This window comes from Dacryopinax primogenitus, assembly GCF_000292625.1.
Source record: "Dacryopinax primogenitus strain DJM-731 SS1 chromosome Unknown DACRYscaffold_2, whole genome shotgun sequence".
NCBI classification, from domain to species: Eukaryota; Fungi; Basidiomycota; class Dacrymycetes; order Dacrymycetales; family Dacrymycetaceae; genus Dacryopinax; species Dacryopinax primogenitus.
The window spans coordinates 219730-233557 of NW_024467199.1; the positions used below are offsets into that span (position 1 = coordinate 219730).

A 13828-nucleotide genomic window follows, 5' to 3' on the forward strand; every position below is an offset into this window, starting at 1 on the left:
GTTCTTGCTGCGGTTCCGCTCTGTCATCGTCGCCGGCGATCAGCCTTAATCCCTTCTCAGTAATTTATGAGCAGATGAGCATGCAAGTCGAGGGGAATGTAGCGAGTCGAACTCGTCGCTGGCAACCATGTCAATGTACAGTCGATTTATGTCTTGACGGGCAGTGTTGACGCCATTCGAAGCATACAAGGCGCTATCGGATGAACTTCGGGTCCTAGAACCCAAAGCCTCATACCACCTCGCACTTCAGTACTGGGTACTGCCTGATTTTATAGGCACAAACTTTGACATCTACCCCTTGAAGCCGGTCAATCTGATGCTGACACCAATCGCTCTGACATCACCCCTGGGACGGAAATCGAATTCAAACTGCGAATGCACACCACAGTGTATGCGTAGATCCAAGACTTTCGAAGAATCTCTTCTGCTCGCTCCACTGTGCCGTCATTACACAGTGCTACAAAAGAGGTCACGATCAACATTGACCGCGATGCCGACGAAAACATCATCTATTGGGTATCGGCCGTATTGCAGCACGCGTCTGTGGGTCAAGTTGGTCTCGCTCAGGGAGCGCATGCATTTAGCCTGCTTTCAACGATTACGCCGTCCTGTCAACCCATTCTCTCGAACTATTGGCCGGTCACTCGCTTTTCCCATTGCATCCTACTTGCTGGCAAGTGCTGCGATCAAGGGACGACATAGTACTCCCGTGCCGCGACTGGGTACAATGCATGCCAGTGACGCGTGTCTTGTCGGCCACTACAACGCCGAGGCTGGGAATACCTGCTAGTTAAAAGCCCTCCACGCGACAAAGTCTTAACAACGCTGGTTCTGCGCTTGCCATTCGCCCCATTCACCATGTCCGACAGTCAGACGACTGTCACAGCGAATCCGACCATCAGGGTCATCGGTGCTGGTCTTGGGAGGACGGGGACAACTTCGCTGTTCGTCTCTACATCTCAGAGAGATTAGTGACGGAGATGCTCACTGTAAGGCAGCAAGCAGGCACTGGAGATGCTTGGATTTGGGCCCTGCCACCATATGTCTGTTATACCGGGCAAGCCGGCCATGGTTCAGACCTTAGTTGATGCATATCATGGTGCGTGTATGCGCCATCATTCTATCGAATAGCTCTCTGACCAATATCTTAGGCAATTCCGTCGACTTTAAGACCCTCCTAGCAGGTTACGTTTCTATCCTTGACAACCCGGGATGTGACTTTGTGCCTCAGCTCATGTCCGCCTTCCCCGAAGCTAAGATCATCCTCACTGTACGCGACAGCCCTGAGGTATGGTGGAGGAGCGTACAAGATACGGTGCTCAAGTCAATGATACCAACGACCCGGTATCTCGCGCTATTCTTCAGCCCAAGCCTGTTCAACTTCATGCGCGTACCACGCGAAGTACGCTTGGGGTGGTTGAAGACATACGGCGAGCTTGGCCCCGTGATATATGTCAAACATAACGCGAAAATGCTCGAGATCATACCGAAGGAGAAGCTGCTTGTATACAATGTCAAAGAGGGGTGGGAGCCGTTTGTAAGTTCCTCGACGTGCCCGTGCCGACCGTCCCCTTCCCGCGAGTGAACGAATCTGCCCAGTTCAAGAAGATAATCCGCACAGTGCAGCTCATTGGCATCACCACCTGGACGATCGAACTAGGCCTAGTTGGCTTAATTGTTTGGCAGATAGTCAAACGAAGGCTCTGGGAAGCGTTCACCTGGCGAGGTATGTTCCCATCCTGGAGATAAACGGGCAAAATGACGTCTGGATTTTGACTCCTTGTATTGATATGATAACTGCATGTTATTGTTTGCTATAAACGATGCGTGCAGCTTGACTGTATGACCTCGGCACTCCCTCGGTACTCGCTCGATGTTCGAGGACGACGCTTTCCCATCGATTAGCGGGCACCTTGCGGCTCCGAGGCTCCGTGTAGAATAGTCGTATTTTGACACCCATCCGAGAGACAGGTCCTTCAGAGACCTCTTCGAGTACTATCGGAGAAGCCTCAGTTCTTATCCGCTTCTCAGGTACAAGCATAGGCTGAAAGACCTCATCGCGATTGAAAAAGGAGATGACGTCATCACGGGATCATACCTGGACTCCAGACTCTTTACCATCCTCTCACCTTTACCTTCTACTTTTACTTCGATCTGTTAGCATTTCCGTTTTCTGGTTACTGCGATACCTTTGGTTGGCTTTGTTATGAAACAGCAAGGTGTTCCCCATTCTCACCTACGTGGAGGCTTGCAAGTTCTGCTGTTTTCTTGTTGCTGTTTGTCACCCTAATGGGGTTCGGTTCAACCTCCTCACCGGCCTGGCTGCAGTTTCCCTTGTGGGGCCGATTGGCAAAAATAGCGCCCTACGTGGCTGCGGCAGGTACATCCCCGCGAGGTCTTGAAATTTATGGACTCCTCAGATGCATGATCTCTTTTTGTTTCTGTTCATCCCACGGTCATGGCTCAGTGGAAGGGTACTGAAACGACGCCCACGCACCTCCGGGTCATTGGAGCGGGTTTGGGGCGAACGGGCACGAGATCTATGTACGATACAGCTCTCCAAGGTCCTGAAATTCTCTGATGCCCGTAATATCTAGGAAGGAAGCACTCGAGATGTTAGGTTTTGGGCCATGTCATCATATGGTCTCGCTCATTGATGATCCCACGGGCAAACGAATGGACATGTTTGCTGAGGCTTACGCAGGTACGATTTTGTATTTGTTGAGAACAATGTGCACTATATTCTAAGACTGGAAAAGGAAAATCTGTCGACTGGAAACAAGTCATGGACGGGTTCGGCTCTACTGTCGATCATCCTACCACCGAATTTGCGCTCGAGCTTATTGACGCATTTCCCAACGCTCTTGTCATTCTCACTACGCGCGATGATGCTGAGGTGTGGTGGAAATCGATGACCGCAACTATCTATTCGAGCATGCGCTGACAATCGCGCATGCTGACGTGGTCTGTGCCGGCACGCTGGGGCTTCCACAAGATCGGCAAAGGAGTTGGTAACTGGTACCGCAGTAACTACGGACCCATGGGTCCCCAGAGCTACGTCAAGCATAATGCGAAGATGATCGAGAGCATCCCGAAGGAGAAGCTGCTTGTCTTCAACGTCAAGCAAGGGTGGAAGCCGCTCTGCGAATTCTTGGGCGTGCCCGTCCCGACCGTCCCCTTTCCGAGAATGAACGACACTGCGGAGCTGCAGGCACGCATACGAACGATGCGCTTGACAGGAGTCGGGTATTGGATATTGGAGCTGGGTTTGTTAGGGCTGATGGTGCACCAAATCATAAGGAAGAGGTTGTGGGATGTGTCGGTGCTGCGCCAGCTCATGAACATGTGAGTCAAAGCTGGAATATCGGCCATCGTGATATCAGACATTCGATATTTTCTGTACTTTGTTAGACAAAGCATGCAACACACAATGTTGGAATGACTGACAGGCTGGCAGGTGTTTAAAAACCGAGGAGATTGCCCGGGAAACTGGCATATATGGAAATAAAGGAGCGGCATGTCTGTATTGTCTTCACTCTGTATATTTTGGTTCCAGATTCTGAACAATTTTCTTTGCTTTAGTCTGTTGCTGGTGTAGTACCAGTTCTCCGCAGGCCGAACGGTAGAAGCTGGAGGAGACTTGGTGACACTACTCGAATTTCCCTTCTGAACATCTTTTAATGCGTCTCACTCAATTTGCTCACAAGGTACTCACCTGTACACAGCCGTCATTGAAACATGAAAATCGGAAGACTCGTGGATGCGAACGTAGGGTTGAATCCTGAAGTCATCATCGGGGAACGGGATGGCGTCATCGCGGGTTTAGAGTTGACTCCAACCTCGTCATACTGTGGTGTTCCCTTTGTTCCATTACTTCAAACTACTGAGATCGTTCTTGCAAATGCTGAGTGGATGTCATGTATCTGCTTGAACTGATGAGCATACAAGATGAGGGAGGGATTAACCTCACATAGGTGGAGGCTTATGAAGCGGCTTACCTGCGAGTTCCGCATGCTTCTTCTGCTTTTATTGATACCCTAACGGGAGGATCACCTACTGATCGGCCCGTGCATGAAATAGAACGCTACGTGGTCTGCGTTCCCGTGGGCTCTTGCTTGTAGTCCATTCCTCTGTTTCGTCTCTCCTTGTTGCTGCCCCGCTTTCTACGTGATCATGCCTTCCACAAATGGTGCTGGGTCGACGCCGACGCAGTTGCGGGTTATTGGAGTAGGATTAGGACGAACGGGTACGAGGTCCATGTATGGCTCCCTCCCCTCCTTCTCTCAAGTTGCTGAACCTAGCACATACGTAGGAAAGAAGCACTCGAGATCCTGGGATTCGGACCATGTCATCATATGGTCTCCATCATTGAGGACCCCACCAACACAAGGAGGGATATTTTCGTGGATGCATTTGCAGGTATGTCTGTCACTTGGTTGGAAGAGTAAGTCAAGTTTCAACATTGCACAGGAAAGCCAATCAACTGGAAGCAAGCTATGGCAGGGTTCGGATCGACGGTCGATCACCCTACCACTGACTTTGCCCTCGAGCTTATCAAAACGTTCCCCGATGCTCTTGCCGTCCTTACCACCCGTGACAACGCCGAAGTGTGGTGGGAGTCGATGACCGCAACTATCTACTCGAGCATGTGCTGGCAGACGCGCATGCTGACGTGGTCTGTTCCAGGAACATGGAGATTCCACAAGCTCGCAAAGGGCATCAGCAAGTGGTACCGCAGCAATTACGGTCCTTTAGGCCCGCAAAGCTACATCAAGCACAACGCTAGGATGATGGAGAGCATCCCAAAGGAGAAGCTGCTCGTCTTCAACGTCAAGCAAGGGTGGGAGCCGCTCTGCACATTCTTGGGTGTGCCAGTAACCAAAGTACCATTTCCGAGGATGAATGACACTGCGGAGTTGAGGGCACGTTTTCGAATAATGCACTTGACAGGACTGGGATTTTGGGCATTGGAGCTGAGTTTGTTGGGGTTGATTTTACACCAAACGATCAAGAGGAGGGTTTGTGAAAGGGCTTACGATGCCCTTTCGCTCCCAATAGTACACTAAACGAATGTATTACTAGCTGGTAGTAGTAATACAACGGGTGTACTAAAGAAAGATAAGAGAAAAGGGTGGCCTACAGCCACCCGCTACGTGTAAGTCCATCGGACGATCCGATCGCCCTAGAGGCGGTGTTACCGTATATGGTAAGTATGGGGATATCTACGTATCCCTTACAGTTTGGGATGTATCGGTGCTGCGCAAATCAATCAAGGTGTGAGCTAGTGTGGCTGATGTTGATAATCTCAATATCGGACATTCGGATCTCTTTTTGCTCCTGAGCGGTGTTGAGAAAAAAGAAGATAAAAATGCCATCCCGCGCCGGGCTTCGAGAAGAAAAGGATCAGGGCGATGTACTGGGCGGCCAGGGTCTGCAACCTTATCACTCTCAGAAACATCCTCCTCAGCCTCTAATTTGCTACTCACTGCGCAATCATCATGCAGGCAAGGATGATGCCGACAATGTACTGGCGGCATTACGTCATTAGACCGAACAAAACGCAACATCGTAGCTGTGGGCTGTCCGGACGATGCATTTGCATTTGCAAGACTGCACCATGCCACCTCAAAGCAACCAGCCAAACTCTTCACCAACCCAGTTGCGTGTTATCGGAGTGGGTTTAGGACGGACGGGGACGAGATCCATGTATGTGATGCAGTAGACTGACCTAACAGTGGTGATAAACATGATCACACAGGAAGGATGCCCTAGAGATTCTCGGATTTGGACCATGTCATCATATGGCTTCCCTATTCGCCGATTCTAATGGAAGACATATAGATACCTTCCTGCAGGCTCGGACAGGTGCGCTCGTGTCCTGTTAATCTTGAGACAAAGATATTCATAGGATTTAGGGAAGCGAGTCCACTGGAGGCGGCAAATGGCGGGTTTCGGCTCCACCGTAGACCATCCAACCACTGACTTCGCCCTCGAGCTCATCGACACTTTCCCCGACGCCCTCGTCATCCTCACTGTACGGGACAGCGCAGATGTCTGGTGGAAATCGGTGCAGGATACTATCTATTGGGGTCCCCGCTGGCAAACGCGCATGGCGTGCTGGTCCCTCCCTCCCACCTGGAAGATGGCGAGGCTCAGCAGAGATATTGGTAACTGGTACCGCAGGAACTATGGATCTCTAGGTCCGGAATGCTACACCAAGCACAATGCCCGAATGGTCGAACTTATCCCGAGAGAGAAATTGCTCGTCTATAACGTTAAGGAAGGCTGGGAACCGCTCTGCGCATTTCTAGGCGTTCCGGTGCCTACAGTCCCTTTCCCGAGGAAGAACGACACCGCCGAGATGAAGAGGCTTCTTAGGGTTGGAACAATGTTGGGTGTTATTTTCTGGATTGCAGAGCTAGGGTTGGTTGGGTGGGTCATTCACCAGGTGATAAAGAGGCGGCTGTGGGACCTATTTAATTTGCGCACGGCGCTCAGCTTGTAGCACGTGCATCTGGATCAAGTCAACATGGTGTGTAACACTAGTGAAACAGGAAGTTGGTTACATGTGCATCGCCGTTCTTCGGACCACATGGTCCGAAGCGCGTCTGCCCATCAGAAAGAACGATGTTGATGATAACCTTCCCGACTCGAAAACACATAAAGGGACACGCAAGACACCTTTTCTCTCATGCTCCCAACCGTCCCCTCGAGCATGTCGACCGCTTCTGTGACTCCAGCTTCTCACAGTCCTCAGCCCAAGCTCAGGGTGATCGGTGCTGGCCTTGGTCGTACTGGGACGAGTTCTGTGTATGTGTCTCCAACTCGGGCAGCAAAAGATGGACTGACACGATATTGGTATAGGAAGGAAGCGCTCGAAATACTAGGCTTTGGTCCATGTCATCACATGGCAGAACTTCCTGGGCGGACGGGCCGGTGCTGGGCATATATTGACGCACACCGAGGTTCGGAAGCTCTTTCATTTTCAGTCCACGATCTAACTCAGGCATGGTTGGTCTATAGGCAAACCGACCGATTGGCGAGTGTTCATGGCCGGGTGGGGCCGGGTAGGGCAGCACTGTCGACCACCCGAACTGCGACTTCGTTCCTGAACTGATGGCTGCGTTTCCCGAAGCAAAGGTTATCCTCACGGTACGCGACTCACCCGAAGTCTGGTGGAAGTCGTATTGTGACACGATCTTGCGGATAAGCCCGCTTTGGAACGGCTGGTTGATATTCTCCGTCCCGCCAATGTTCGCCTTCTGGAGCGTCGGCAGGAACGTCGATCGGTTCAAGAAGACGTATGGCTCGATTGGTCCGGACTCCTATGTAGCGCATAACGCTCGTATGAAGGCGCTGGTGCCGAAGGAGAAGCTCCTGGTGTACAATGTCAAGGAAGGTTGGGCGCCGCTTTGTACGTTCTTGGGCGTGCAGGTACCGAATAAGCCGTTTCCGAGGAATAACGAGACGAAGGATATGCACAAACGGTTCCTGCTGATGCGCATCATGGGTGCTGGGTGCTGGATACTAGAGCTGGGCGCAGTGTATCTTGTCTTGAGGATGTTGTGGAGGAGCGGGTGGTTTGAGGGATTAAAAGTCATGGATCGTTTGAGAGAGCTGTAGGCAAATTTCGTTTTCTTCCAAGGCTAGGGGGGCGGCATTGGTTATGTAACGAAGATGATCTCAGCAATAACGAGTATCGATGACAAATATACCTTCGTTCATATTCAAGTTTAGCCCAGTCGCCCTGGATAAGGAACCCGCCCGCTGGCCGACCCCTGTGCCGTTGGCTTCCGCGTCACTGAACCGGAGAGTTCTCACGGAATACATTCCGCGCTGTTTTCACATCCACTGCAATCGTCACCAATGTCACTTTTTATACGGTTACCAACGTCGGCTTACGGGATTGTTATCATCGGAAGTGGTTGTGTCGATTTTCACACGGCAGGGTCAAGGAGTGGACTGGTCCTGAAGTAACCGGAACGACCCATGAACAGTTCGTCCACAACCTGCCTTCCACTTCAAGCCTCATCATCCCTCACCACTTGCCACTCTCTGCCTTCGGCGGATGTCGTGTTCAAGACTCTTCCTGGCATTCATGGAACATGTTATGCTGCATTGACACGTTGACCAGCTTACTCATCCATGGTCACTGCGCACCCTCCCCGGGATGGCCGAGTTGAAGTGCACGGACCGTCGGCTCAATCGCCAACACTGAGGGGATATAACCGCTTCAACGAGCACTACTTGAAGGAGCAAACCCAAAGCTCACCAGTAACCCCAGCATCGACTTGATCTCGATCTGAAATTCTCATACTGCTATACCTGAAGATGAGCTTCAAGCCGATACCCTGTCCCCCTACAGTCCCATTCTTAGGGCACGTGGGGCTTTCACAAGCAGGTGCACGGGAGCCCCTTGGAAGTCGTCAGAAATGGAGTGGGGGACGGCCTATTCACTGCATACCACGGGGAGGAAAACTGGGGCATTGCCCGTGAGTTTTTCGCAAGTTCGTTGTTCATCACACTGACTGTGCTCGAGATCGTATCTTAATGCCCGCTTTTGGCCCTTCCAAGATCCTCAGCATGTTCCCTGCAATGCTCGACATCAACTCCCAGATCCTCTTCAAGTGGGAGCGCTTCGGACCAGATGTCGCCTTTGATCCGACGGAGGATCTAACCCGTCTCGCTTTCGATACAGTCGCCCTGTACACGATGAGCTACCGGTTTAACAGCTTCTACGAGAAGGATCTGCCACCTTTCATTGTATCAATGGCCAGGTTCCTATTCGAAAGCGGGCTGAGGCAACAAAGACCCAAGGCGGTGCAGTCCTTCATGAGGCAAACCAATCAACAGTACGAGGAGGATATCAAGCTCATGACGGATGTTGTCGATGAACGTGAGCACCTTTCTTTCTCTGTGGGTCTTGCATGTAGGACTGATGTGTAGACTAACAGTCATTGCTCACCGCAAAACTCACCCTCTTGCCGGCTCAAAGGATCTTCTTTCCCTCATGCTGGAAGGCAAAGATCCTAAGACTGGGCAGGGCCTCTCTGACGCGAACATCCGCTATCAGCTCATCACCTTCCTCATCGCCGGACACGAGACAACCGCTGGCACGCTGTCTTTCTCACTTTATTATCTGGTGTCCAACCCCTCGACGTACGCCACACTGCAACATGAGATTGACAGGGTTCTCGGTGACCAGCCACTTACCCTGGATCATATTCCCAAGCTTAAGTATGCCGCTGCTGTCCTGCGCGAAGCCCTTCGCCTCAATCCACCAGCACCTGCGATTGGACTTGTCAGCGTGAACGACCGCGACGTCCTCGGAGGCGAGTTTGAGGTGGGTTCGGAATGGAATTGCGTTCTCGATATTGCGGGCCTGCATCGTGACCCCACCGTATGGGGTGATGATGCAGAAGCTTTCCGCCCGGAACGCATGCTTGACGGTAAATTCGAAGCACTTCCACCAAATAGCTGGAAGCTTTTCGGCAACGGCGTACGGGGTTGCATCGGCCGGCCACTGGCGTGGCAGGAGGCGATCATGATGTTAGCCACCCTTTTCCAGCGCTTCGACATCCGACTGGACGATCCCAGTTACCATCTGCACCTCAAGCAGACCCTCACCGTCAAGCCGAAGGACTTCAAGATACATTTGATCCCTCGGGAAGGGAAGAAGATTCTCGCTATTCCTGGCATGCAGCCATCCCAGCTCGCACCGGGCGTGCGTGAAGCTCCATCCATACAGAATGGACATGCAGGGGAGGGGAAGGGCACACCTTTGCTTGTTCTTTTCGGAAGCGACAGCGGCACATGCGAGGGCTTTGCTCAACAAGTCGCTTCTGACGCAGCATCGTACGGCTTCAACCCCAAGATGGGGGCCATGGACAGCGTCGAGGATGTGACGAAGTTGCCACGCGATGGACCAGTGGTGATCATCACCTCGAGCCGCGAGGGCCAGCCTCCCGAGAATGCTGTACATTTCGTCCAAGGGATCACTGATATGGTTCCTGCAGAGAAGCCACTCGAAGGAGTCCAGTATGCCGTATTCGGTGCAGGCAACCGTGATTGGGCGCGCACGTTCTTCCGCATCCCGAAGCTCGTCGACTCTCGATTGGAGGTGCTCGGTGCTGAACGGCTGGTTCGCCGGGGAGAGGGTGATGCTGGTGGAGACGAACTGTTCAGTTCGTTCGATTCTTGGGAGAAGACACTTTGGCCAGCACTTGGCAAAGCGTTTGATACTACTGCCCCTCCCCATTGCAACCTCGAAGGGGTGATGAAAGATGACCCGGTCGTTACTGTCACTGGCACAACGAGAAACATCCTCCTTCGCCAACCTGATCTAACGGAAGGATGTTGCGTTGAGAATCATATTCTCACTGCCCCTGGACAGCCAGTCAAAAGACACATAGAGTTCCAACTTCCTCAGGGAATGGAATACCGCCCTGGTGACTACCTGACCATTCTTCCTCTCAACCCACCTGAATCTGTACACCGCGTCCTCACGCACTTCAACATGCTCGGCGAGACGAAGATCGCGATCAAGAGCCACGGGCCGACAACCCTTCCCACAGACGAGCCTATTAGCCTGCAAGACATCTTCTCTGGGTATGTCGAACTCGGGCAACCCATGACACAGAGGAATCTGGACGATGTCATGCGCTATGCGCCCAATGAGGGCCCCGAGCGACAGGCACTCAACGCGCTTGTAGCCAACGCGAAAACCGAGATTTTTGAGAAGCGCATGGCAGTGCTCGACTTGCTTGAGCAATACCCCAGCATCAAGGTTCCTCTAGGCCAGTTTATCAAGCTCTTGCCCTCTATGCGTATACGCCGTTACTCGGTTTCCTCTTCCCCGCTGTTCAACCCGAGCAACTGCGCCCTAACATTCTCTGTCATTACTGGCCCGGCTCTTTCTGGAAAAGGCGAGTTCGTCGGCGTGGCGAGCAACTATCTTGCACATCTTAAGCCCGGTGACCCGGTCTCCCTGGCCATCCGGCAGAGTGCAGTCAACTTCCACCTACCGGCGGACGTCACCAAGCCTATCGTGATGTTCTGTGCTGGATCCGGATTGGCTCCCATGCGCGGGTTCCTGCAGGATCGTGTGGAGCAGCTCGAGGCCGGAAGGGAGGTGGGCAAAGCGCTCCTGTTCTTCGGCTGCAGAGATCCGGCCGAAGAGTATCTGTATAAGGAGGAACTTGCTGCCTGGAGCGAACTTGGGGCAGTCGAGCTAAGGCCGGCTTTCTCTCGACATCCGGAGCTTTCAGGAGGCTGCAAGTATGTGCAGGAGTGAGTACAGTCCTTGTGCATGCAGTCCGTCCGTTTACTCATACCCTCTCGTAGCCGCGTATGGAAAGATCGTAAGATCGTCCGGTCCCTGCTCTTTGATCAGGGGGCCCGATTCTATACCTGTGGTATGGCAGCTATGTCCACCGGTGTGCGGAACACATGCGTCAAGATCATCGCCGAATCCGGGCCACATAGTCTTGAGGAGAGCGAAGTCATGTTCGAGAAGATTGCGATCGAGCGGTATTGGACGGACGTGTATGGCTGAATGCAATATATACCTGATGGTGTAGCTATATGAGTAACTGATCGTCGAAATGACGCTTACGAAATCTGACTTGTGAGACCCGGTTATCAAGATATGTTGAGATAAAAGTAAGGTTGATGGTGACTAAGGGTACTGTCAGGATGTGCTCACGTTGCGTGAATGGACCGTGAGGAATGAAGATGCCGACGGTTTGGTGCGAGACTTGGAAACGAGGATGAACTTGTCCAATACCGAAATGAGCCACGGACTTCAATGAGATTGAGAAACGACGGACGCGTCTAGATAAGCTTGCGAAGGAAACCGAACGTAGTCTTCCACACTTCCTCCCTTACGCCCCAGTAAAACGCTCCTCCTAGCACCGCCAAGATCCCCGTCCACGCAGCGACTCCCATAAGCTTAGCCATGCGAATATTAGCGTTCACCTCGGCCGAGTCGTTCGTATGGGGGAACGGCACGTCCGGCACGGGCACGCCCAGGAACTTGCACAGCGGTTCCCAGCCCTCCTTGACGTTGAACTCGAGCAGCTGGTCGGGGGGGACGATGTCGCGGATGAATGCGCGGTGCCGGGTGTAGACCTCCGGCCCGCTCAGCACGCCGTAGCGTGCCAGCCACTTGTTCTCTAGGATGGCAGTGACGACGCGGGACTGGAGGCCGAGGAAAGGGATCGGGTAGACAAGAGCCTGGTAGGAAGTGTATGACATGCAGTAGACCGTCTCGCTGCACGACTTCCACCAGACTTCGGGGGAATCGCGCAAACCGAGAACGACCTTGGCTTTGGGGAAAGCGGCCATCAGCTCGGGGACGAGATCGCACCCGGGGTTGTCGACTGTTGCGCGGAAACCGGCCATCAGCGCTCGGAAGTCTGTGGCTTTGCCTGCGAAGGATTAACAGGGCTTCACAACGTGGTTCCAGGCGCACCGTTCAGAGCATCGAGGAAGGCTACACTCCGGGCGGGTGTCTCGAACAGGGATGCCATATGATGACATGGCGCAAAGCCGAGGATGGACAGTGCTGCTTGCCTACAAATTGGTCAGCGCTAAACATGTTTGAGACGCATGCGACTGACATGGATGATGTCCCGGTTCAGCTCCGATGACTTGGAGTTCGACATCGTCGTCGGATGCTTTGGCGTTGTGCTTGACTAAGGTGTTGTTGAATGGTGCCATGGTTGTAAACTGATGCTGATGGGGTTGAAGAGCACGAGCATGAAGCGGCAGGCCTTTTATTTCCTAGTGGTTGACGAGGTGTCTTGGGATGCTATGCAGGGGAAACGTCACTGTTCCTTCCCCCATGTGCGCCTTGCATGCACCGATCATATTGAATGTCCATGAGGCCAAGAATAGAGTTGCCACCCAGGGTTGATCACTTCGATCGCACCGCATGTGAGCAAAAATATGTTCACGTTGTGACCAGCCGGCGAGTCTGTTTCATGCTTGAATTCCAAAAATGGGCGTAAGCGCTCAGTCCCCCGCCAGTTCTGAGTCAGTTCCATCGCCTTGATCGGCCACACCCGATGTGAGGATGGAGTCCTGTGAGAAAATCACAGACAACAAGAGACCGCACATAGAGGCATCATTGACTGTAACGACATATGAATGGACAGAACGACCAGGAGAGTGGGAAGGGTGACATGAAAATAAGCCCGCTCGGTGAGGATATGCAGCGAGGGCTGTCATTTCCCATGGCATAAGAGTACCACGTCGTCTCTTGATGACAGCACTGCGCTAGAAATGAGAAGTACACTAGAAAGCAGACAACAAGACGGTTATCTCGGAGAAGGTTTGAAAGGACGAATGAATCCCAAACACCTTATATGTCGTTTGCTCGAGGAATCGAATTGGTGAGATGCGTGGGGAATGGCGCGATCTGCTTCGCCTGATCCCGAGCATATATACAGGTGTTTGAGTAATGTGATATTATATACCTGGACTATGCCGCTCTAATGGACGTTCAATGTCGGTTTATAATGCTCGAGGATCAAGCTCTGGATGATGGAAGAGAAGCAAAGAGTGATCGGGACCAATTGGAGGATGAGGATGGTTCTCTGTGAGCTCCATGCTCTGTGTCTCACACTCTTCTCTGGCTCTTCTGGCTATCGTTCTCGAATGGTCACCCAGTGACGTCACATGGCGTATGTCATCGTTGAGCGGCGCGAAATGAAAGACCTGGAAGCGTTGGTGCACCAACCTGCGGGGTGACGGGCTATAAGACCACACCATGAGCGCATACACCTAGCCTTGTCCCAACTGCTGTCAGCTGAACCTCTCCAACTCC

The 13828-nt window shown here is 52.5% G+C and overlaps 7 protein-coding genes across 7 annotated transcripts; 5 read left to right on the plus strand and 2 right to left on the minus strand.

Moving 5' to 3' along the window:
• Positions 1-858: 858 nt before the first annotated feature.
• On the plus strand, positions 859-1749 carry DACRYDRAFT_103717 (uncharacterized protein; the record flags this gene model as incomplete). The annotated part of the gene is made up of 4 exons (XM_040767804.1): positions 859-944; positions 999-1099; positions 1152-1537; positions 1600-1749. 4 exons carry the CDS (start codon positions 859-861, stop codon positions 1747-1749), a joined length of 723 nt encoding a protein of 240 aa, XP_040632114.1.
• Positions 1750-2458: 709 nt separating this feature from the next.
• Positions 2459-3349, plus strand: DACRYDRAFT_103718 (uncharacterized protein; the record flags this gene model as incomplete). The annotated part of the gene is made up of 4 exons (XM_040767805.1): positions 2459-2544; positions 2598-2704; positions 2760-2896; positions 2996-3349. 4 exons carry the CDS (start codon positions 2459-2461, stop codon positions 3347-3349), a joined length of 684 nt encoding a protein of 227 aa, XP_040632115.1.
• Positions 3350-5653: 2304 nt separating this feature from the next.
• Positions 5654-6552, plus strand: DACRYDRAFT_113399 (uncharacterized protein). Its single transcript, XM_040769623.1, has 3 exons — positions 5654-5706; positions 5759-5865; positions 5916-6552. Coding segments are annotated over exons 1-3 (699 nt in total). The 5' UTR covers positions 5654-5704; the 3' UTR covers positions 6506-6552.
• A 163-nt stretch (positions 6553-6715) lies between these two features.
• DACRYDRAFT_74382 (uncharacterized protein) lies at positions 6716-7633 on the plus strand (the record flags this gene model as incomplete). Its single annotated transcript, XM_040776063.1, has 3 exons — positions 6716-6810; positions 6865-7011; positions 7077-7633. 3 exons carry the CDS (start codon positions 6716-6718, stop codon positions 7621-7623), a joined length of 789 nt encoding a protein of 262 aa, XP_040632117.1. The 3' UTR covers positions 7624-7633.
• A 512-nt stretch (positions 7634-8145) lies between these two features.
• DACRYDRAFT_19802 (cytochrome P450) lies at positions 8146-11579 on the plus strand (the record flags this gene model as incomplete). The annotated part of the gene is given in 6 exon segments (XM_040771658.1): positions 8146-8274; positions 8378-8492; positions 8540-8896; positions 8955-11289; positions 11344-11373; positions 11393-11579. The coding sequence occupies 6 exon segments, from the start codon at positions 8146-8148 to the stop codon at positions 11577-11579; spliced, it is 3153 nt and encodes a 1050-aa protein (XP_040632118.1).
• Positions 11580-11832: 253 nt separating this feature from the next.
• Positions 11833-12720, minus strand: DACRYDRAFT_113402 (uncharacterized protein; the record flags this gene model as incomplete). Its single annotated transcript, XM_040769624.1, has 3 exons — positions 12621-12720; positions 12473-12573; positions 11833-12428 (listed from the first exon to the last, which is right to left on the minus strand). Coding segments are annotated over exons 1-3 (699 nt in total). The 5' UTR covers positions 12623-12720.
• Positions 12721-12819: 99 nt separating this feature from the next.
• On the minus strand, positions 12820-13289 carry DACRYDRAFT_19804 (uncharacterized protein). Its single transcript, XM_040771659.1, has one exon. It carries the CDS (start codon positions 13228-13230, stop codon positions 13015-13017), a length of 216 nt encoding a protein of 71 aa, XP_040632120.1. The 5' UTR covers positions 13231-13289; the 3' UTR covers positions 12820-13014.
• Between the last annotated feature and the right edge of the window lie 539 nt (positions 13290-13828).

Bases quoted from the DNA above. Each gene is read 5' to 3' on its own strand.
- DACRYDRAFT_113399 (XM_040769623.1), top strand. The intron at 5,866-5,915 runs GTGCGCTCGTGT...CATAGGATTTAG, and splicing joins CTTCCTGCAGGCTCGGACAG to GGAAGCGAGTCCACTGGAGG.
- DACRYDRAFT_19804 (XM_040771659.1), bottom strand. From the start codon at position 13,230: ATGACAGCCCTCGCTGCATATCCTCACCGAGCGGGCTTATTTTCATGT.